At 36.2% G+C, this 25,332-nt stretch overlaps 1 protein-coding gene across 5 annotated transcripts in view; it reads right to left on the reverse strand.

Moving 5' to 3' along the window:
- RSPH3 (radial spoke head 3) overlaps positions 1-25,332 on the reverse strand; it is an 89,879-nt gene that overhangs the window by 49,589 nt on the left and 14,958 nt on the right. For 3 of the 5 annotated variants that reach the window (XM_037820725.1, XM_037820721.1, XM_037820728.1), the window contains exons 3-8: positions 24,267-24,408; positions 22,522-22,667; positions 21,288-21,491; positions 19,571-19,733; positions 17,786-17,872; positions 16,991-17,366 (exon numbers count right to left, since the gene is read on the reverse strand). In XM_037820725.1, coding sequence (XP_037676653.1) covers positions 17,029-17,366; positions 17,786-17,872; positions 19,571-19,733; positions 21,288-21,491; positions 22,522-22,667; positions 24,267-24,408 — 1,080 coding nt within the window. In that variant the 3' untranslated portion in view covers positions 16,991-17,028. Of the gene's footprint in view, positions 1-13,767; positions 16,435-16,990; positions 17,367-17,785; positions 17,873-19,570; positions 19,734-21,287; positions 21,492-22,521; positions 22,668-24,266; positions 24,409-25,332 lie in introns of those variants that run through there. The other 2 variants (XR_005214457.1, XM_037820712.1) reach the window with 2 other exon arrangements.

Below are 25,332 nucleotides of genomic sequence, written 5' to 3' on the forward strand. Positions count from 1 at the left end.
TTTTCCTTCCTTTTCCCTTATAAATGTTAGTTCTATGGGTCTTCCCATACAGTTCCTCTCCTTTGAAAATATGCTGCTTTCTATATACTTTGGGTTTAATAAGCAAGTTGCCACAATAATTATTGGAGAGTATTTCTGTGAGTAAAGTGAAAACTTCAGTATGTGTACTTTGTGACATTGTGACTGTTCAGAAGTCATTTTGGTGTTTTCTTCCAAAGTTCTGAAAGATGAAGTTTAGAGGAAGGGAGTTTGTGATGTCCAAATCATGGGAGATAAGTCCCAAATATTCCTTATTGAATCATATTGCACCTATAGTAGTATACCTAATTCTGGGATACAAGCTTCAAAAGGGACTTCGACCAAATAAAAGTTTGAAGGTAACAGTGACCAGGCTGGAGAGTGGAGATGTTCTGAAACTATGCCACATGAGGAATAATTGCAAAGAGTAGTTATATTTTATGGAAAGAAAGAAATACTTGGAAAAAAGAAAAACTTAATGAGATATATGATAGTGCTATACGGTAATAAAATTGGTCTGTCTCTCCCCACCATAATCATACCAAATGGCACAATCATGACCACTAAGCATAGATTATAATGAGACAGATTTTGGCCCCATATGTTCCAGTTTGCTAATGCTGCCCTTATGCAAAATACCAGAAATGGATTGGCTTTTATAAAAGGGGTTCATTTGGTTATAAACAAGTTACAGTCTTAAGGCCATAAAGTATCCAAGTTAAGGCATAAAAAATAGGGTACTTTCACTAAAGGATGGCCATTGGCATTCGGAAAATGCCTGTGAGCTTGGAAGGCATGTGGCTGGCATCTGCTTCCTCCTAGGTTGCATTTCAAAATGGCATTCTCCAAAGTGTTGCTCTTGGGGCATTCTGTCCTCTCTTAGCTGCAGCTGCTCTTCAAAATGTCACTCTCAGTTGCTCTCCAAAATGTCTCTCTTAGCTGCTCGGAGATCCTTCTGTGTGTGAACTCCTTTATACGACTCCAGTGATCCAATTAACATCTACCCTAAATGGGTGGGGTTAACACCTCCATGGAAATTACACAATCAAACATTTCATTTACAGTTGATTGAGTCATATCTCCATGGAAACACTCAAACGAAGGATTCCAATCTAATCACACTAATACATATGCCCCCACAAGATTGCATGGAAGAAAATGGAGTTTTGGAGGACATAATACATCCAAACCAGCACACCATATAAAGAAAGTTCTTATTAAGAACTGTCCAACAATGGAATTGACTAACCATTTACCATAGCCCAAGTCTGGGAGGACAAAACTAAGTAAAAAATAATTCCTATTCTAGAGAACCTCCTAAAGTGAAAGTCCCATCCTTAAAGTGATTAAACAAAGTCTAAATGACCATCTGTTAGAAGCCCTATATTGGATAGAAGAAGACTGGTGTAGAAGACAGCCAAGGTTCATTCTAAAACTAACATTTGAGATAAAGGTAGGAGGTCACTGGCACTCAGAAGAGTTAGCAGATGACTTTATGGCAAGATACAATATTCAGTGGGAATCTGATATTTCTAAGGATTGCAATATGTTTTTTTTTTTTTAATCATCATTTTATTGAGATATATTTACATACCACGCAGTCATACAAAACAAATTGTACTTTCAATTGTTTACAGTACCATTACATAGTTGTACATTCATCACCTAAATCAATCCCTGACACCTTCATTAGCACACACACAAAAATAAGAATAATAATTAGAGTGAAAAAGAGCAATTGAAGTAAAAAAGAACACTGGGTACCTTTGTCTGTTTGTTTCCTTCCCCTACTTTTCTACACATCCATCCATAAACTAGACAAAGTGGAGTTTGGTCCTTATGGCATTCCCAATCCCACTGTCACCCCTCATAAGCTACATTTTTATACAACTGTCTTCGAGATTCATGGGTTCTGGGTTGTAGTTTGATAGTTTCAGGTATCCACCACCAGCTACCCCAATTCTTTAGAACCTAAAAAGGGTTGTCTAAAGTGTGCGTAAGAGTGCCCACCAGAGTGATCTCTCGGCTCGTTTTGGAATCTCTCTGCCACTGAAGCTTATTTCATTTCCTTTCACATCCCCCTTTTGGTCAAGAAGATGTTCTCCGTCCCACGATGTCGGGTCTACATTCCTCCCCTGGAGTCATATTCCACGTTGCCAGGGAGATTCACTCCCCTGGGTGTCTGATCCCACGTAGGGGGGAGGGCAGTGATTTCACCTTTCAAGTTGGCTTAGCCAGAGAGAGAGGGCCACATCTGAGCAACAAAGAGGCATTCAGGAGGAGACTCCTAGGCACAAATATAGGGAGGCCTAGCCTCTCCTTTGCAGCAACTGTCTTCCCAAGGGTAAAACTTATGGTAGAGGGCTCAACCCATCAAACCACCAGTCCCCTATGTCTGTGGTCATGTTAGCAACCATGGAGGTGGGGTAGGCGAATACCCCTGCATTCTCCACAGGCTCCTCAAGGGGGCACTACATCTTTTTTTTTTTTTTTTTTTAACTTGTTTTTCTTTTTTCTTTTTTTTTTTTTTTTTAAATTTACATTATTTTTTAAATCAACTGTATGAAAAAAAAAGGTAAAAAGAAAACAAACATACAATAAAAGAACATTTCAAAGAGACCATAACAAGGGAGTAAGAAAAAGACAACTAACCTAAGATAACTGCTTAACTTCCGACATGTTCCTACTTTACCCCAAGAAAGTTACATAATATAGCAACATTTCTGTGAACTTGTTCCTACTATATCCATCAGAAATTAACAGACCATAGTCATTTCTGGGCATCCCCAGAACGTTAAATAGCTTATCTGTTCTTCTTGGATTATTGTTCCCCCTTCCTTAATTGCTCTCTACTGCTAGTTCCCCTACATTCTACATTATAAACCATTTGTTTTACATTTTTCAAAGTTCACATTAGTGGTAGCATATAATATTTCTCTTTTTGTGCCTGGCTTATTTCGCTCAGCATTATGTCTTCAAGGTTCATCCATGTTGTCATATGTTTCACCAGATCGTTCCTTCTTACTGCCGCGTAGTATGCCATCGTGTGTATATACCACATTTTATTTATCCACTCATCTGTTGAAGGACATTTGGGTTGTTTCCATCTCTTGGCAATTGTGAATAATGCTGCTATGAACATTGGCGTGCAGATATCTGTTCGTGTCACTGCTTTCCGATCTTCCGGGTATATACTGAGAAGTGCAATCGCTGGATCGAATGGTAGCTCTATATCTAGTTTTCTAAGGAACTGCCAGACTGACTTCCAGAGTGGCTGAACCATTATACAGTCCCACCAACAGTGAATAAGACTTCCAATTTCTCCACATCCCCTCCAGCATTTGTAGTTTCCTGTTTGTTTAATGGCAGCCATTCTAACCGGTGTTAGATGGTATCTCATTGTGGTCTTAATTTGCATCTCTCTAATAGCTAGTGAAGCTGAACATTTTTTCATGTGTTTCTTGGCCATTTGTATTTCCTCTTCAGAGAACTGTCTTTTCATATCTTTTGCCCATTTTATAATTGGGCTGTCTGTACTATTGTCATTGAGTTGTAGGATTTCTTTGTATATGCAAGATATCAGTCTTTTGTCAGATACATGGTTTCCAAAAATTTTTTCCCATTGAGTTGGCTGCCTCTTTACCTTTTTGAGAAATTCCTTTGAGGTGCAGAAACTTCTAAGCTTGAGGAGTTCCCATTTATCTGTTTTCTCTTTTGTTGCTTGTGCTTTGGGTGTAAAGTCTAGGAAGTGGCCTCCTAATACAAGGTCTTGAAGATGTTTTTCTACATTATCTTCTAGGAGTTTTATGGTACTTTCTTTTATATTGAGATCTTTGGTCCATTTTGAGTTAATTTTTGTGTAGGGGGTGAGGTAGGGGTCCTCTTTCATTCTTTTGGATATGGATATCCAACTCTCCCAGCCCCATTTGTTGAAAAGACCATTATGGCTCAGTTCGGTTACTTTGGGGGCCTTATCAAAGATCAGTCGGCCATAGATCTGAGGGTCTATCTCTGAATTCTCAATTCGATTCCATTGATCTCTATGTCTATCTTTGTGCCAGTACCATGCTGTTTTGGCAACTGTGGCTTTATAATAAGCTTCAAAGTCAGGGAGTGTAAGTCCTCCCACTTCGTTTTTCTTTTTTAGAGTGTCTTTAGCAATTCGAGGCATCTTCCCTTTCCAAATAAATTTGATAACTAGCTTTTCCAAGTCTGCAAAGTAGGTTGTTGGAATTTTGATTGGGATTGCATTGAATCTGTAGATGAGTTTGGGTAGAATTGACATCTTAATGACATTTAGCCTTCCTATCCCTGAACATGGAATATTTTTCCATCTTTTAAGGTCCCCTTCTATTTCTTTTAGTAGAGTTATGTAGTTTTCTTTGTATAGGTCTTTTACATCTTTGGTTAAGTTTATTCCTAGGTGCTTGATTTTTTTAGTTGCTATTGAAAATGGTATCTTTTTCTTGAGTGTCTCTTCAGTTTGTTCATTTGTAGCATATAGAAACATTACTGACTTATGTGCATTAATCTTGTATCCCGCTACATTGCTAAATTTGTTTATTAGCTCTAGTAGCTGTATCGTCGATTTCTCAGGGTTTTCTAGATATAAGATCATATCATCTGCAAACAATGACAGTTTTACTTCTTCTTTTCCAATTTGGATGCCTTTTATTTCTTTGTCTTGCCGGATTGCCCTGGCTAGCACTTCCAGCACAATGTTGAATAACAGTGGTGACAGCGGGCATCCTTGTCTTGTTCCTGATCTTAGAGGGAAGGCTTTCAGTCTCTCACCATTGAGTACTATGCTGGCTGTGGGTTTTTCATATATGCTCTTTATCATGTTGAGGAAGTTTCCTTCAATTCCTACCTTTTGAAGTGTTTTTATCAAAAAGGGATGCTGGATTTTGTCAAATGCTTTTTCAGCATCTATTGAGATGATCAATTGATTTTTCCCTTTTGACTTGTTAATGTGTTGTAATACATTGATTGTTTTTCTTATGTTGAACCATCCTTGCATGCCTGGAATGAACCCCACTTGGTCATGGTGTATGATTTTTTTAATGTGTCTTTGGATTTGATTTGCAAGTATTTTGTTGAGGATTTTTGCATGTATATTCATTAGGGAGATTGGCCGGTAGTTTTCCTTTTTTGTAGCATCTTTGCCTGGTTTTGGTATTAGATTGATGTTAGCTTCATAAAATGAGTTAGGTAGTGTTCCATTTTTTTCAATGTTTTGAAAGAGTTTGAGTAAGATTGGTGTCAGTTCTTTCTGGAAAGTTTGGTAGAATTCCCCTGTGAAGCCATCTGGCCCTGGGCATTTATTTGTGGGAAGATTTTTGATGACTGATTGGATCTCTTTGCTTGTGATGGGTTGGTTGAGGTCTTCTATTTCTTCTCTGGTCAGTCTAGGTTGTTCATATGTTTCCAGGAAATTGTCCATTTCTTCTACATTATCCAGTTTGTTGCCATACAGTTGTTCATAATATCCTCTTATAATTTTTTTAATTTCTTCAGGATCTGCAGTTATGTCACCTTTTTCATTCATTATTTTGTTTATATGGGTCTTCTCTCTTTTTGATTTTGTCAGTCTAGCTAGGGGCTTGTCAATCTTGTTGATCTTCTCAAAGAACCAACTTTTGGTGATATTTATCCTCTCTATTGTTTTTTTGTTCTCTATGTCATTTATTTCTGCTTTAATCCTTGTTATTTCTTTTCTTGTACTTGGTTTAGGATTGGTTTGCTGTTCATTTTCTAGCTTCTTCAGTTGATCCATTAGTTCTTTGATTTTGGCTCTTTCTTCCTTTTTAATATATGCGTTTAGTGCTATAAATTTCCCCCTTAGCACTGCTTTTGCTGCATCCCATAGGTTTTGGTATGTTGTGTTCTCATTTTCATTCGTCTCTATATATTTAGCAATTTCTCTTGCTATTTCTTCTTTAACCCACTGATTGTTTAGGAGTGTGTTGTTTAACCTCCAGGTATTTGTGAATTTTCTAAGTCTCTGATGGTTATTGACTTCTAATTGTATTCCATTGTGGTCAGAGAATGTGCTTTGAATAATTTCAATCTTTTTAAATTTATTGAGGCTTGTTTTATGTCCCAGCATATGATCTATTCTGGAGAAAGTTCCGTGAGCACTAGAAAAGTATGTGTATCCTGGTGATTTGGGATGTAATGTCCTGTATATGTCTGTTAAATCTAATTCATTTATCAGATTGTTTAGGTTTTCAATTTCCTTATTGGTCTACTGTCTGGTTGATCTATCTATAGGAGAGAGTGATGTGTTGAAGTCTCCCACAATTATTGTGGAAACATCAATTGCTTCCTTTAGTTTTGCCAGTGTTTCTCTCATGTATTTTGTGGCACCTTGATTGGGTGCATAGACATTTACGATTGTTATTTCTTCTTGCTGAATTGCCCCTTTTATTAGTATGTAGTGGCCTTCTTTGTCTCTCAAAACATCCCTGCATTTGAAGTCTATTTTATCTGAGATTAATATTGCTACACCTGCTTTCTTTTGGCTGTAGCTTGCATGAAATATTTTTTTCCATCCTTTCACTTTCAGTTTCTTTGTGTCCCTGTGTCTAAGATGAGTCTCTTGTATGCAACATATTGATGGTTCATTTTTTTTTGATCCATTCTGCGAATCTATATCTTTTAATTGGGGAGTTTAATCCATTTACATTCAACGTTAAAACCGTGAAGGCATTTCTTGAATCGGCCATCTTATCCTTTGGTTTATGTTTGCCATATTTTTCCCTCTCTCTATTAATATCCTTTATTGTACCCATACCGAATCTCTTTAGTACTGAACCTTTCTCCAAGTCTCTCTGTCCTGTCTTTGTTTCTCTGTCTGTAGGGCTCCCTTTAGTATCTCCAGTAGGGCAGGTCTCTTGTTAGCAAATTCTCTCAGCATTTCTTTGTCTGTGAAAAATTTAAGCTCTCCCTCAAATTTGAAGGAGAGCTTTGCTGGATAAAGTATTCTTGGCTGGAAATTCCTCTCACTCAGAATTTTAAATATATCGTGCCACTGCCTTCTCGCCTCCATGGTGGCTGCTGAGTAGTCACTACTTAGTCTTATGCTGTTTCCTTTGTATGTGGTGAATTGCTTTTCTCTTGCTGCTTTCAGAACTTGCTCCTTCTCTTCTATGTTTGACAGTGTGATCAGTATATGTCTCGGAGTGGGTTTATTTGGATTTATTCTATTTGGAGTTCGCTGAACATTTATGATTTGTGTATTTATGTTGTTTAGAAGATTTGGGAAGTTTTCCCCAACAATTTCTTTGAATACTCTTCCTAGACCTTTACCCTTTTCTTCCCCTTCTGGGACACCAATGAGTCTTATATTCGGACGTTTCATATTATCTATCATATCCCTGAGGTCCATTTCGATTTTTTCAATTTTTTCCCCATTCTTTCTTTTATGCTTTCATTTTCCATTCTGTCATCTTCCAGGTCACTGATTCGTTGTTCAACTTCCTCTAGGCTTGTACTATGAGTGTCCAGAATCTTTTTAATTTGGTCAACAGTTTCTTTAATTTCCATAAGATCATCCATTTTTTTATTTAGTCTTGCAATGTCTTCTTTGTGCTCTTCTAGAGTCTTCTTGATTTCCTTCATATCCCGTACTATGGTCTCATTGTTCATCTTTAGTTCTTTGAGTAGCTGCTCTAGGTGCTGTGTCTCTTCTGGTCTTTTGATTTGGGTGCTTGGGCTTGGGTTATCCATATCGTCTGGTTTTTTCATATGCTTTATAATTTTCTGTTGTTTTTGGCCTCGTGGCATTTGCTGAACTTGATAGGGTTCTTTTAGGGTTTGTAGACCTATTGAAGTCCTTATCTCTAATTTATCAGATCTACAGCTTCGTGGAGTACACTTTCTCTAACTAACCAGCAGGTGGCGTCCACGAGCCACCTGTTCTCCACAAGCCAGTTCTCCCCTGCTTAGCCTTTTTGGTGAGTGGGGGAGTGAGTCTTGTGGGGCCCAATTGGTGTACCAAGCTTGCGTGTGTAGTTGGTGTTGCCTGCCCTGTATGTGGGGCGTGTTTCTGGGCAGTCGGGGAGGGGGGGTGGTCCTAACAATCAAATCTCCCTGATGATCCTAGAGTTTTAAAGCTGCTGCAATAGTCTAATCCTTCAGTTCAGTCCTGCCACAGTTTGTCTCTGCCACTGACCCAGAAGTCCTTGGTATTGGCGTATGGCTCCTGAGACTTGCAAGTGGGCCCCTCTTCCAGGCTGTGCACCCCGGGTCCTCTGTTGAGGGATGACTGTGCTATGTCACAGGTGAGTGCCGTCCCCCCAGGGCAGTTCTGGGCTGCTGGGCTGTGTTGGGAGGCTCCCAGTCTGCTCAAATGATGGCTGAATGGGGCTCTGTTAATTCACACTGCTCCCCCTTCCCAGCTCTGGGACATTCAGCTGAGGTTGCAGGGAAGGCTAATGTCCACGCCCAGTTTTGTGGTGTGTGCCTGTTATTTGAAGCACTTCCGTCACACTGGGTTGTCTGGGGCAGCTCTGGGCTATGGGGCTGGCGATGGGCAGGAGTGTTTCCTGTCCACCAGGATGGTGGCTGTGAGCGGACACCCCCCTTTTCTTGGGAAGTTGTGTTGTTTAGTGAATTTTCTCAGCCACTGGATTATTGCCTTTTGTCTCAGAGCTCTCTTAGTTCTGCTCTTGACTTGACGTGCCCAAATTGCAATTCTTTGAAGCTTTCTGTATTGGGCTTCTTAGAGTAATTGTTTTAGAAAAAGAAAAAAGGATTTAAAAAAAAAAAAAAAAAAAGGGCCCTCCTCAGAGATCTAATGGATTATTGAAATGCTAATAGACAAAGCAACCAGGGCCATTAAGAAAAGGTCCACAGGGCAGAGAGATCAGCTTTCCTTCGGGATTTGCATATGTGCCTCAAGGCCTGAGCTCCGCCCTTCCCCTTTCTGTGTTCACCAGAACTCCAAAAATCCTCTGCTTTTATTTTGGAGTTTTTCGTGTTGTTTTTTTTCTATGCCTGTCTCCTCTCTGCTGGGCTGGCTGCTCTCAGATTCTCTGGTGTCTGGTCTCAGTCTATCTATGGTTGGAGTTTGAATCAGTAGAATGAGTTTCTGATAAGGGCTACCACTGCAGTTCTCCCTTCTCCTTCCCTGAGCTGACAGCCCCTCCTCCCACGGGACTGAGCCTGGCAGGGAGGGGCGCGGGTCCCCTGGCCGCAAAAACTTACAGATTTCGCTGATCTCAGCAGTTCGACATTTTCATGAGTGTTGTATGAAGTATGCCCAAAGACAGATTGCTCTGTGGTGTCCAGTCCACGCAGTTCCTGGCTTTTTACCTACTTTCCTGGAGGAGTAACTAAAACTTACAGCTCACCAGTCTGCCATCTTGCCCCGCCTCCTGCAATATGTTTTTGAACTATTTGCCTACCAAAGTCTCTTTCGGTCATTAAATTATTTATGAAGTTGACAGCAAGTGAACTTTACCTCAGGGTTTTACTGACACCTAGTGGTAAATATGGATATTGATCTAACCTAAAATGTTAGAAGACAATATATACAATTAATGATCACAAATAAAAATGTTTACTATTTATAAAAACCATGACTTAATATAGCAATAAAAATTATTCATATTTTGGACTATATTTAAAAAATAAATTTAAAATTGTTTAAATGATACTTTAAGATATTTTTATCTTGAAATTTCAAACTCTGCAAGTATCTTGATTAATGTATTTTGCTTATAAACAAACCTATAAAGCCACTACTGTATCTTTTAACTCATGTCTTTTAGTTATGCTACCTTAATGGTTTATGAAAAACATAAAAAATAAAATACACTATCAATTTATTAAATTTTAATTCTGTAAGTTGGTATCACTGAAACACAAATGGGAAAATTATATAGACACCAATCCAAAACCATTAACATTAATTTTTCATGACAGTGACATCCTGTCTTGTTCCAGGTCTCTAACTCTGAACAAGCTTGGAGAAGGTGGGTTCTGGTTAGAATCTAGGCACTACAGTTAAGAACAATAGGTGCTATACATGTTCAAGATGCTCAATGAACTCTAAATAGGATAAACTCAAAGAGAGCCACACCAAAACATATTATAATTAAACTGCCAAATGCCAAAGACAGAGAGACTCCTGAAAGCTGCAAGAGAAAAGCAACACATCAGGTACAAGGGAGCCTCAATAAGATTGAGTATCAGGTTTTTTTTTTTCTCATCAGAAACCATAGAGGTGAGAAGGTAGAAGTGCTGAAAGAGAAAAAAAAAGGTCAACCAAAAATTCTATATCTAGCAAAACTGTCTTTCAGAAATGAGGAAGAGATTAAAACATTCCCAGATAAACAAAAGCTGAGGGACTTCATCACCACTAGATGGGCCCTACAAGAAATGCTAAAGGACATTTTACATACAGGTTGAAAGGAAAGGATACTAGGCTATTGACTATAGCCATAGGAAGAAATAAAGACCTCTGGTAAAGATAATGACATGGGTAAGTATAAACACCATTACTGTTGTTATTTTTTATTTGTAACTCCACTTTTTACTTCCTACAGGATCTAAAAGGCAAATGCATAAAATGTAATGATAAGTCAATGGTTTTGGACCCATGAAGTATAAATATGTAATTTGTGACAAGAATTACATAAAGGTGGGGGGGGGTGAAGGAGTATAGGAACACAACTTATATATGCTATTGAAGTTAAGTTGGTGTCAAATCAGCTGAGATTGCTACAGACTTAGGATGATGAATTTAAGACCCATGATAACCACAAAGAAAATATCAGAAAATATGCATATTCATAGAGACAGAAAGTAAAGCATTGGTTATGGGGGGCAGAGCAGGGGCAATGGGGGAGTTAATGCAAACTGGTGTAGGGTTTCTTTTGGGGGAGAAGGGGGAGTTCTTGTAATGGGTGGTGATGAGGGTACTACAACACAGTAAATGAGATTAATAGTAAAAGATTATTTCATAGTAAATGAGATTAATCTCACTGAATAATAATGCTTGGGAGGGGTTGGCATGGGAAGATTTATGTTGTATGTATGTTTCCACAATTAAGAAAAAAGAAAGAAACTAAAGAGATAAAGACAATTAAATACAATACATGATACTGGATGGGATCTAAGAATGGAGGAGAAAAGGTTCAAAAGGATATTATTGGGACATAAGGAAAAATTGAAATGTCGACTTGAAGCTTTGTATCAATGTCAAATTTCTTGAACTTGGTAACTGCACTTCAGGTGATTATATAAGTGAATATCCTTCTTCATAGGAAACATACATGGAAGTGTTATGTGTTAAAGGAGTATGATATGTGGAATATGCTCTCAAATGTTCAGAAAACAGATTTAACAGATAGATAGACAGACGGATGACAGATAAAATGATACAGCACAGATGGCAAAATGTTAAAATTGGTAGATCTGGGTATCTGGGAGTAGGGGTAGGCTATGTTGGAATTCTGTGTATGGGGTTCATATTATTTTTGCAGCTGCCTGTAAGTTGGAGACTATTTCAAAATAAAAAGTTAAAAAAGAAAGACTTACAGTAAAGGTAACTAAATGTGTAAATATAGATGCCAGTACTATAGTATTTTTGGACTGTAACTCCACACTTTACTTCTTACAGGATCTAAACAGAAATGCATAAAAAGTAACTGAAAACAGGGTCTTAAACAGATAATTGTACACCAATGTTCCTAGCAGCATTATTCACAACAGCCAAAATGTGAAAGCAACCCAAGTTCTATCAACTGATGAATGGATAAACAAAATGTAGTATATATATCTAAAATGGAATATTATTCAGCCATAAAAAGGAATGAAGTTCTGATACATGGCTCAACATGGATGAACTTTGAAGATATCATGTTAAGTGAAATAAGCCAGACATGGAAAGACAATGAAAGGCTTATATGAAATATCTACAATATGCAAATTTGTACAGACAGACAGTGGACTAGAGGTTACCACAGGTTGGGGTAGGGGTGGGAATGGAGAATCCTTGATTGATGAGTACAGTGTTTCTGTTGGAGGTAATAAAAAAGTTTTGTTAATGGATGGTTGTGTTGGTAGCACAATGTTGTGAATGCAATTAATCTCACTGAATTGTACACATGATAGTGGTTAAAATGGGAAAATTTGTGTTGTATATCAGTTACTACTATAAAAAAAGAAACAATGGGTGCTAACTGTTTCATGGGGAAATTAAACCCATGTTTGGGCCTATTCAGAATGCCTTTATGTCAAATAAATCAGGTAAGAAAAATGGTCATGGCTATTTGAGCTATAGAATATATATGTACACACACACATATATAATATTGAGGTATAGAATATATATACACACATATATACACATATAATATTGAGCTATAGAATATGTATACACATATATACATACATGAGCTATAGAATATATACACGCACAAATATAATATATATGCTCATATATATATATATGCTTTCTGTGATTTACTCATAAGCAAAAGAGAAAAAGGAATGTATCAGATTATCCATAGTAACACATGAAAATTAAGATTATAGATAAAAATATTTAGCATATATGGTTCATATGTTTTAATAGAATGAAAAGAAAATAGAACTTTTCTAGGATTAAAGAAACGGGTAGCATTAACATTTTGTATTTTGATTTGATATGCTAAATGATTATTTCTCCCTCAATTATGACTTTGAAAGGAATTATAAGCTCCAAATATTTTTTCCTTCTGCAGGCTCCTCACCCTCCCATATATTTTAAAAATAAAACACAAGACTGATAAACCAATTCTTTTTCCTAATTAAAAAAATAATCTTTGAGAAAGGCGAACGACTTTATCTATGGTGAAGACAACATCCTTGAAGAAGTCCAGGCAGTCTGGCTCAGGAGTCTGTGCTTTCAATCGTTACCTGTGCTGCTCAGAGTGACTTCATCAGATCCTCAGCTCACAGAGGTCAGAACAGCTTAAATGCAATGATGCCTACATTCTACCTCTCTGATCTATTTTAGTGATATGAGAATTTGTGTCAGGGATGACAATATGAATTTATTACATATTACTAATTTTATTACTATTTAGCTTCTGCTAGCTTAGTGATAACAGAAACAATGGAAAGGAATAGAACTCACGAGAAGAATATTAGCAAAGATGGGCAAAGCCAATGCAAATTGAAGATTTTTATGTGTCCAACCCATTAAAACATTGCTTATAGTTAAATCTTCTAGATATTTGGATCCTAAACATATTGCCTTATAATTCACAGTAATCCTTTGCTTATACACATATAAAACCATTATTATATCTTTTAACTCATATTGTTCAGTTATGCTATTTTCATGGTTTATGAAAAACAGAAAAAACATCTGTTCCATTTGCTAATGCAGCTGTTATGCAAAACACCAGAAATGGATTGGTTTTTATAAAGGGGATTTATTAAGTTACAAGTTTACAGTTCTAAGTGTCCAAACTAAGGCATCAACAAGATGACACCTTCATGGAAGGATGGCCAGTGGTGTCGGGAACACCTCTGTCAGCTAGAAAGTGTCGTGGCTGGTGTCTGCTGGTTCTTTGCTCCTGGGTTGTGTTTCAAAATGGCTTTCTCCAAAACGTCTCTGGGCTCCTCTCTCTCAGCTCCGGTGTGTCCTTGCTTCTTTCTCCCAGGGTGTTCCTCTCTAAGCATCTGGGGGTCCTCTCTTAGCTTCTCTGGGGCAAATTCCAGGCTTCATCTCTTAGCTTAGCATCTCCAAACATCCTTCTATTTACATCTCCAAGCATCCCTAAGCATCTGGGTTTGTGTCGGCTCTTAGCTTCTCTCTTAAATACTCCGGTAAACTTATCAAGACCTACCCTGAGTGGGCAGGGCCACACCTCCATGATAATAAACTGATCAAAAGTATCCCCCACAGTTGGGTGAGTCACATCTCCATGGAAACAATCAAAAAGTCCCACCCTAATCAAAAGACTAATAAATCTGTCCCCACAAGATTACATTATGGAACCTGGCTTTTTGGGAGACATAATATATCCAAACTGGCACATCATCTAAATTAGCAATGTGTTTGAAGAAATTCTTTATAAACTTCAAGATGTAAAGTTTCCATTTAATATGCTTTTCTCCAAATAATATACAAGCCCAGTTTCTCTAAACTTACTCACAGGGATGAACTCCCAATCTCTCAAATTACTTTTCTTTCTCTCCAGGATGGAATAGAATGGCAGTTAAGCTTACTCAATATCAATGTGGGATCTACAGAGTTCCATATATTTTAACAAATTAAATTAAGTTATAGGATTATAGAGTTCAGGTCTGGATGTTTTAGCAAAGCATCTGCAAAGTGTTTAATGGCCTGGATTATTGTAAAGGAGGATTAGACTTGTAGAAGATTATCAACCTCAAATCTCTTTTGGATGGATTCTTAAAGTTTGGTTGTAGATATTTTAAATTAAGAATAAATAGTAACAATCCTAATTTTAAATATAAATTATTACCCTTCTTTCGTCTTCTTACCAAAATTAATATCTTTTAACTTTAGAATGATCATAAAGACCACTTAAGAAGATGGAATAATCCAGTGAATAATAGGTTCGATTCCAATTTTTAAAATGCTGTTAATGGATGATTCCATTTATATGAAATCTCCAGAATAGGCAAATCCATAGAGACAGATTGGTAGTTGCCAGAGGCTAGGGAGGGAGGAATGGAGAGAAACTACTTAATGGGGAAGGGGTTTTACTTTGGAGTGATGAAAATGTTTTGAAACTAGATAGAGATGGTGGTTATACAATATTGTGAATGTTCTAATGCCACTGAATTGTTCATTTAAAATGGCTAATTTTATGTTATGTGACTTTAGCCTCAAAAATTGTATTTTAAAATTCTTTTACTGCAATAATTTTATTTAGAATTATTTTTTGTACCCCACAAGGACTCAGGGTTGGTTAGAAGAAAGTACATTAAATTAGAAGTAAGAAGATTTGGGTTCCAGCATTAGTCCTATTATTTACTAGGGTCACCTAAGGCAAATCACTTAAAATCTCTGAGCTTTGCTGTCTTCATTTACTTAATTTAGCTCCTCTGCTATGCTGTAAAATACATGTATGTAGTATTTATGTCTATCTGCTCACTGGTCTATCTGCAGGCTCCTACATGGTGCTTGGCACAAGGCCGGCACTCAGTTAATGCTTGTTGATGGACTGAACTAATGATTGAATAGGAAATGAGACTATAAACATTGTCATGCGTGCCTCAGAAGGCTGCTATGAGGTTTAATTTATGTAATGAAATAATGTATGGGAAAATGCTTTGCAAACCATATAATGCTATGTAAACATAGGGTGTAGTTGTTTCTACAAATTGAGAAAGAACTTCTTTTTCCATACACAAAACAGAGATATGTATTTGGTACCTGTATTAGTTTTCTGGGGCTGTTATAACAAAGTACCATAAACTGGGTGCCTTAGAACAGAAATTCATTCTCTCACAGTTCTAGTGGGTTGAAGTTTGAGATCAAGGGAGGGTGATGCTCTCTCTAAAGACTCTTGGGGAGGACTCCTTCCTTGCCTCTTCCTAGCTTCTGGTGGTTGCCAGCAATCCTTGGCTTGTAGTCACATCACTCCAATCTTTGCCTCTGTCATCACATGGCATTATCCCTGTGTGTCTGGGTTGGTTTCCAAATTTCCCTCTTCTTATAAGGATACCAATCATTGGATTTAGGGTCCATCCTAAATCAATATGACCTCATATTAACTTAATTACATCTGCAAAGACCCTATTTCCAAATAAGGTCACATTTACAGGTACTGGGGGTTAGAACTTAGACATATCTTTTTGGGAGACACAATTCAAACTATAATAGCACCTAACTTACAAAGAAATTAAGGTAAATGGATTGATAATTGTAAGTTATTACAAATCACTACAGTTTATACATCTACACATATTCTGAGAAAAATAGGCTATATCCACCAATAGCCTCAGAAACTTCAGTTATTGCTTAAAATTAACATAACTTTGGAGATTAAATAATCCGTGATTTTCAGTAGTGCAAGTAAATTCTCCAAACACTGTCAGATAAAAAAGTCAAATGTGAATTCCCTATACTATAACACAGTCATAATATGTAATACCTTACAATAGATTTAAAAAGATGAGAGAGATTTATATATACTAACATTGAAAGATCTGAGACATATTGTTAGGTGAAAAATAAAATATATAAACAACACATTTATATTTGTATAAAGAAAAATCAACCTATATATTTCTAGGTGTTCAAATATATATTCAAGTAAATACCTTGAAAAAGGTTGAAAAGGTACATACCAAACTGATAAGAGTAGTTACCTTTGAGGAGGGGAATGGGACTGCCTAAAGGTCAAGAGGGACCTTTGCTTTCTTGGCATTGTCTGAGATTTTCTAAATAGTAGAAATGTGAAAAAATAGATGAGAGAGCACATTACTAATCATAGAATCCCTTATACCATACTTGAATATTGAAGATGGAAGTGGTAACTATCTGTTTAACTTTATACAAATAAAGGTATATTTCTTGGTTCTTGGAAGGAGGCGGCACACTATAGCTTACAGTAACACAAAAGTAAGGTATTCTTTCATAGAGTAAGTTAAACAGTTTTCCTAACGAGAAGAATAACTCAATGGTTAACAGCACTTATGTCTAATATTAACATACCTACTAAAAAAGAACTAACCCGCAACATTAGAAGCATTAAGGAAAATAAATATTTGCTAGTTATAGATAGTGGTAATGGGAAGCTAGTAATTAAAATAATTCTCATTTGGGTTATAATATAGCCTCTGAGTAGTCTACTATTGATTAAATGAATTCAATAGTTGTTTCATTTTTCTTAGTTTTATTTCTTCATATTTGATTTTCCTCCTCCATAAGACAATGAGACATGCTGTCTAAATACAACATAATTTCCATAACCTGAGCAGCCTCACTTATCATTACCTGATTGTTTGGATTGCTGATTTGGTTGATGATTGGTTTCATGACTCCATAGTGTCTGTCTGCTGTGGCAGTTCTTCCTTCCCCAAGGACATCCTCTTTTCTGTATTTTCGCCCTGTCCAAAGAAACCTCCTTCTTCCATAAATCTCCTTTCTTGGGACTGCCCTCTTTCAATATATCTTCCATCATTTGCTACTCTTGGGAGGGAGTCACTGTCTACAAGCGGCCTCTGTGTCTGTCCCAGGAATTCACGGTCCACCAGTAGATCTCCTAATGCGCCGGGACCATCAAGCCGTTTCTCAGACTTGTGAAATGGTTCTCTGTGCACCTTCTGTTCATACATATCCAGTCTCTTCTCAACCACCTCCCGAATCAACACTGAAAATTACATATACAGAAATCACTATGATTTTCAAATTTTAGTAGCTATAATGCTAAGTTATAGATGAGTATAAAACATTGATTAGGTATTATCCCTTCCCTATATTACAATTTTTCATATAAAGTCAGCACAGTTAACTTCTGTACCACTTGATCATTGAATATGAATACTATTGTCTTCCTGTTTTAATAGAATATCATTTATAAAGTAATGATTAAATGATAAAAGATATTAATGTTGATCAACTTAAAGAAGGATTAAAAATAATATTGAGGGTAAAATATACTACCTTTGTCAATATAATTGATAAAATGAAAGTTTAAATAGAAAACTGTGAAATTTATGTTTTATTCAATTTATACATTCTACTGAAAAACTTTTAGAGATGACTTTTAAATAAAATAAAAGAACTTACTGTCCAGCACTGTTCTTCCCACCATGCTGTGTTCCATGGTTTTGTCAACTTCGTTCATTAGCCATGGAAGGAATCCTATTTCAATATCTGTAATATAAAAATAATAATTTCCTTAGTTATTTCTATATGAATCATTATAGATAGGAAGAATCTGTGCTTTTCCTCTTATGTAATAGATTTATCAACATTGTTTCTCAATACAAAATGTTAAATAGACTCAGAATAATTTTTGCTATATTCTCCATTTATGTTCTGGTCAGTTTTTTTCCCTCTTGCAGTAGATGTAATATTTTAAAAATCATGAGACTTTCCTTGGAGTCAAAGCATTTTAGAGCTTACTTGATAAGCTGCAATCTGAGATGGCTCAAAGAGGCAGGAGGGAAGGTGTGGATCTGGGAGCAGATCTCAAATCCAAATGCGATGCAAATCTGGGACTGTGCAATGCCAACATAAAGAAGTCTCATCCTGAAGCCTAGGGGCCAAGGGAAGCTGACCAGAACTCAGGATGCAGGGCAGAGGGCATCTGAGAAGAAAGCAATCTAGAAATTGGCCAGAAACTAGGTGTTTCCATTAGTGACAAGTCTGTTCAAACTGAAATGGAAATCTACTGTACTGTTTCAGCATTTTAAAAATATGGCCCATTACAATACACATTTTAATGTTTCAAAATGGCTTTTTTTTTTTTTTTGGCCTGTATCTAATTGTTATTTTCCAATAACATGATAACGGAGAGAATGATAGAATATTATATTCATGACTGTAAATAATTTTAATCTTAGGCATGACTCTTATTTACAAGCTTTTAAATGATCTATAACTAACTTTTTCTGTATGTCAGCAATCCATGATAGAAAAGAAGGCTACCAGCCTCTATGACTAATAGAGTAAGAGGCCTAACCAGAAATCAGGAAGGTGATTTGGTGCCATGGAAAGAACAGAAGACTTGGAGTCAAAATTCCAAGTTAGTCTGAGAACTAAATGCCTTCCACTGACTAGCTGAGTGTTTGGGAGCAAGATATTTAACTTCTTTGAGCTTCAGTTTTCTACTTCTGAAAACAGGAATGATATTTGCCCCATTTACTCCACGGTGTTGTTGAGAGGATCACTGTGGATTTAAGTGCTTCTTAATCTGAGGAAGGAGGGTGGCCAGAGTAGCTTAGGAGACCTGGCTTTGAGGGGATACACACAGACAGCTAACAGGTGATGGGCTCTGTAAGGGCAGGGATCAGGTCTTTTTTAACCTCCAACACCTCCCACAGTAGCAGGGACAGAGTGAAACCCTAATTAATATCTGTTAAATGAATGGATGACCTCAGTAGCCAACCCCAAAGGGTTTTTGATTGGCATAGAAAGTCATCTGGAAAAAAGTTTGTAACAACAGCTCCTTACACATAGTGCTTCATCGCTTCCACAAAGTTTCCATATATATTATGAAATATAATTCCTAAATCATCCCTCATTTCCCAGATGAGGAAGCTGAAGGTTACAGAACTGGTTAATGATGCAGCTGAGACCCAAATTCAAGTCTTTTGACATCAAACCCATATTTCTTTCTAGTGTCCAATGTAGCGTCTCAACAAAGAAAAGCTAATATCCTAAAATCAAGATCTTTATAAATACCTCTTATTGGCAAAGGTACATACTTAAAGAAATTATAATTGACCTTTTAAATGTGTTTCAGAGGCAGAAAGATTCCAATTCAAAATAAAATGGGCACAAGATAAATTTGAACCATTAAGAGGATGCTTATTAAACAGAATTCATCTAACAAAAACCTCCACTAACCTCTTTCAACAGGATCATAAAAGTAGCCACTATCTCTGAGGCTGCCAAAAACGGATGGAAGAAGGTCAGCCAGGTAACGCTGCGCAGATGCCTGAGCAGCGATTTTTTGTGCAGTCTCATTATGCTTGCTTAGTATTTCCCACTGCTGTTGCTTACGACGTTCCTGCCAAGTGAAACACATTCTTATAAACCGTGACTTAGCTATTACGTCCTCCCCATGTACCGAATCTGGCGAAGTAAAGAAGTAGAAGATTTTGGACTTGTATCTGTATTTTAAAATGGACAGCAAGGTACTTTTCATCAAGATTTTAATGAATTTCAATAATAGTGGATCCTGAATTCAGAAAGGTATAAGAGATGGAGTCCAAGATAAAACTCATCTTCTGATCCATTTTCAAATAAAATGATTTCAAGAAATACACGTTTGACTATGGATGGTATCAAAAGGATAATGATCCTTTTTAATTAGTATTATCATAAAGTATTGCTGGTGTGAAAACTTTAGTTTCCTAGATATTTTCAATTAAAGAACTGGGGCCAATGCATCAACTTGTTTGTAATAATTCTTTGAATTCATAAAGTTGAAATGGTTCTGAAGATTATGAAAACCGCTTATTTTCTTGTGTTACTTTTTTAGACCACACAATATCTATAAAGCTAAGTCTTCTCTATTCCCATGTAGAAGATGGAATATTAACTAATTTTATAACTAAATCTATTTTCAAAGTTTAAACAAATAAGAAGCTAGATGATTCGTATTCTTCATTTTTTCATAATACATTACCTAATAGCAAAGAAACAAGTAAGTATTCTTTGATAAAGATTTCACTGATTATTTCAGCAAAGCTTAGTTTGCCAGTGTTTATTTTATACTTGCAAACCAATTGTCTTGCATTTGCACAATCCTTACCATAAGCCCTATTCTCTTTACACAATTAATTATTTATTTTGGAGGAAAATTCAAAGTCCATTTGATTAGGTATTAGCTAGAATTTTCCAGTAACTATGCTATGTTGTAGGTTCTTTGCAAAATTCTTTTAACTCTTTTAGATATCTGGACAAGACTTTGTAATATATTCCTTAAGTGTACAACATAGGGTGACAGTTAATGCCAGGACTAAAAGGATCCCAAAAGATGAATGGTCCCAGTGCTTCCCAACTGCAGGTTATTGGCGTAGTTTAAAAACTGGATTACAAAATTTTTCTCATTGACGTTTCAAAGCCTACAATCTGAAAAATATTCTCTAAGGACCCAAGTAGTTCTGGTGTAGGCCTAAGGGTGTAGAAGAGGGCCTGGCCATTGAGACAAAGACCAGATCCTCTGCTTCTTGCCCCAGACTTACCCCACCCCACTTTTTCCTTCCTTTCACCTTTTCTGCCACTGACTTTTGGCAAATCAATGTATTCCTTTCTCTAGGATGCCTCATATTTAAGAATCCCTTCCAGTCCTGACATGTATAATTTTAATTATTCCATTTAGTAACTCTCAGAAACTTAATTTAGGTACATTTTGTATATGCTGGGATTTTTAAGATGTAACGCAGGCAATGAAGGGTCTATGATCTATAGAAGAGGAGAGCCCTGAGCAAAAATATTGTAGGCTTTTTTTCTAGCCTATATCCTAAGATCTTTAGCTTTATGACATCCCATATGTATTATTGAATATAGTCTGTTAAATAGCCAAAACTGTCAAAGAAAGAAAAACAGAATTCTATACTTTTTCTTCTCGGTGTCGTCTCTCTTGTTCTTCAAGTCGCTGAACTTCAGCAAGTTCAACATTACGTAGCTCTTCATACGCGTACTGATTGGCCCGCAGGTTAGCCAACTCTTCTTCTTCCATTACTTCCAGAAGAGACTGCTCAATGGTCTTTCCCACCAAAACTTGTAACATTGGTTTAACTTCAAGATCAAAGTCGAAGAGCTAAATCATAAAAATAAAGCAAATTAACAATGTGAATCATGAGTCAAATGCTCAATAAAAAACTTAAAGAGAAAGAGTAATAGTAGGCTATTATTTATTGAGTGACTTCAGTGCACCAGACACTGTGTTGCTATTTTATCTAAGATTTCTAATCCTCAAAACAACCCTTGAAAGTACATGCAGCAGCATTTTGTTTATAGGCAAAAATCTATTATGTCAAAAGTTACAGAAAGATCTCCATGCAGTCACAAGATGAACCCTAATACTCAACAATTTTAAGATCAAACTATGAAACCCAAGGGTTTACCCTTGGGTTCCTAATTCACTGCCATTTCTGCTGAATTTTTACTGGTTGTTTTGGTAACAGTTTGAAAAACTAAGGAACAAGAATAACGGATATTTTGGTGATTTATCTCTAGGATTTAAAGGTAAATGTACACTTCTAAGTGCTTTCTGAAGACTTGTTATATTTCCCTTTTTTAATTACAGTTCATTAAAGTTCCTTCAACTCTTAAATTTCATTTAAGTCATTATGCATATAAGCATTGCCTTCTGTCCTTCAATTTTATAAACAGGCCTATTTAAGTATTCCACATTGATATGAAAATGTAATTATTTTAAAAATTATTTTTAACATAGATCTTCTTTGTAAAAGTTCTGTATTCCACAAGCAACTAATAGTGGCATCTTTTCTACCAGGGATATTATTTTTCCTTCTTTGGTACAAATCTACCTTATATACATACATTAAGAAAGTAAGCAAAGAAATCAAAATCAAATGTGTAAATATTCTCAAAACAACTTTAATGATTTCATTCTTGATTGGCAGAGAAGAAATCAGAATATGGTATTTAAAAATATTTCTAGGTACTCCAGAATAAAACTGTTATAGATAATATCTGGAAATAAATCCAATAAGTAGAATCTTTCTGGTTATAAAGTAGTTCTTGTACATATTAAGCTTTTAACTAAATCTAACTTTACCTCACTTATAAAAAGGATAGAAGGAAGCCCAAAGTATGTATAGTACCTCTCCTTCTAGTATTTGGGTGGCCACATCTTTTCCAGTTTTGGCAGGAATAAAGAGTGGTGTTGGTGGTCTGTCCAAAAACGCATCGGTTTGGCATTCCATATCAACTTCTATTATGCGGTCAGCAATTTCTTCAAGGTATAATTCTAAGAAGAATACCATATACATTGAGTGTGAAATTCTGGTCTATTTCAAGCATATGCGTGTATTTTGAAACTTCAGCTCTTTTAGAATAGAATTAATCAGATTAGAGAAATCGGTCTTAGAATGAAAGTGCTCAAATTCATATATTGAACTAAAAGTTTTCATATATTTGGAAGACCATAGAGTCAGTAAGGCTAGAATATTTATTAAATGTCTGGAAAGCACTAAGCTTTTTATTTGAAAATGGAACTAAAACTAAAGAAGAATACAACAGCAGAGGTGCGCATAAGGTGAAAAGTATAATGGGGGATGGAAAGCTAACATATATATATATAAATGAATGACTGAGTCCTAAGAGAGTAAATGCATAAAATTTTGAAAATTCCAGGAGTTAAAAAAAAACAAAACATGTACCACATCACCATGTTACTTGATGCTCTCTTTATTCTATTGATTATAAACAGCTATATGAAAACTAATTTCACCTTAGGAATAATTCACATGAGACAGGAGCAGTGTAGTTTCATGTAAAGAACATGAGCGCTGGTGTAAGATGTTGAACCTAGAACTACCCAAGTTACATCCTCTCAGGGCCTGTTTTTTTCATCTGTAAAAGGATCACAATTACCTGTTGCACAGAGTCTTTGAGATAATAAAAGGAGATACATAAGTAAATCACCTGGTATAGTCTCTGAGCTATAGGAAATCTTCAACAAAGGTGGCTGCTATTATATCCTTTATTGTTCTGATGGTATTAATGAACACTGAAACTTAGCTCTCATAGCATTATAAATATATTGGCTACTCACAGACATACTCATTCTAGACTTGGCCTCAGGGTAGGGGGTGGAAAGTGTGGAATAGTTCTCTTCTTTTCCCCCTTACTACTCAAGAAATAACCCTGGTGAATCCAGTCACCATCTTGCCACAGTTCAAGATGAATCTTGAGCCATTACACTGGTCCAAGGAAAACACCAAGTACTGTCTGATTATCAAGATTCTGTCAACAAAATAGCTAACCCCCATAGGTCTAGCTAAGCCTCTATAGTTGAGGAACAGTTAGCCAAGTAGGCAGAAGATTGGCACTGGCCTGGAGAGAACTTGCATGGCCCTGGGGAACATGCAAAGTAGAAGGAGAACAAAAGGATAGAACAGAATATGCCACGATACGAGGCAGAAGGGTTTCAGGGCTGAGTAAGTTGACTCCTCTCAAAAGACAGAAAATCCCAAAGCAGAACCAGATCCCCATTCACATTACTCTGCTCTCCTGCAAGAACTGATGAAAAGAACAGTGATTTATGGGGCATGAAAAGAAAAAGTAAGAAATAATCCTACTTTGAGAAAAGAATACGTGAAAAGGGCTGAGAGAGAATAGTTTGGTCATAAAATTCTTTTTTTTAACTCTGTCCCACACTTCCAGCCATACTCAGTATAACTCTAATACAGACACTTCATATTTTTTTAATGAACAGACTTCCCCTATCATGAGATCGGGGAAGTACTGGATAGTGTATGAGATACATCCATGATAGGCCAAATAAAAATGAACTGAGACAGAAAACTGAGTAAACCAAGAAGACAGGATGGCAATGATGACTTACCTGTTTGTATATCCACATGCTTTCTGCCTTCCACAGGCTCGGGAGTTCGTGGTCTGAGCTGTTCTCTGGCCCGTTTTCTGGCAAGGGCCCTCCGCTTAGCCTGCTGCTGCCTCTGAAGCTCTATAGCTTCAGACTGACTAGCCTGAGGGAAGAAAAGGCTTAAAATTTAGAAATATTTTTCCAAGCATATAGGACTGCCATTCGAAAAGTAATTCTGGAACAGTATGAAAGCATGTATCATAATATTGCTTCTTGATTACCAGTGACTTAATGATTAAAACGTTAATGGAATTTTCTCAGAGAATTACAAAGATGGCTGGCAAAACATAAAACTAACTTCAAAGTATTGCTGTTTATGTGGAATAAATGCATCTAGAAAACTATCTGATAAATATTTTTCCTCATTCAAACATTCTTTACCATGAATTCCTCTGGTACCTAGTAAAACTGATAAAACTATTCAGTTACAATAAACTTTAATGTATAGTTAAGAAATTGAAAAACATCAGTATTTTTTTAAAATCTGAATTTCATTTGGATAGAATTTCCTTAAATAATATTTTAGCTTACACAGAAAACATCTGCAGTCCAAATGAAGCCTGTCCAAATGTACAAAAGATACCTGATTAAGGGTTTAAAATATAATTATTCACAGTAGTTCTGCAATTATTTAGAGGCCCTTGATTTGATATCTGCATCTTATGTTGTAGTCATTCTCTAGAGCTGATCTGTCTTAAGATAAACATTAAAAGAAAGTAGAAAGATGAAAGTACTTAACATGAAAAAAAATTTTAATATTGGAAATTAGAATTCTAAAAAACTTTTTATTTGAAATGACAATATAACATTAGTTTTTTAAAAAGAGAAAAGAAAATTACCTATAATTTAAATTCATTTAAATTCATATTGAGTTTTTGAAGTAGTGATGATACCATACACGCTTTATACCATTTTTCTAACTTAACACTATATATCATAAACTTTTCCCCACATTTTCATTGTATAGTAGAAAGAACATTGGCTTTGAAGTTCAAATTCCAACTCTTCATTTTGTTAACTACTGGGA

Source organism: Choloepus didactylus, chromosome 2, assembly GCF_015220235.1.
Source record: "Choloepus didactylus isolate mChoDid1 chromosome 2, mChoDid1.pri, whole genome shotgun sequence".
NCBI lineage: Eukaryota > Metazoa > Chordata > Mammalia > Pilosa > Megalonychidae > Choloepus > Choloepus didactylus.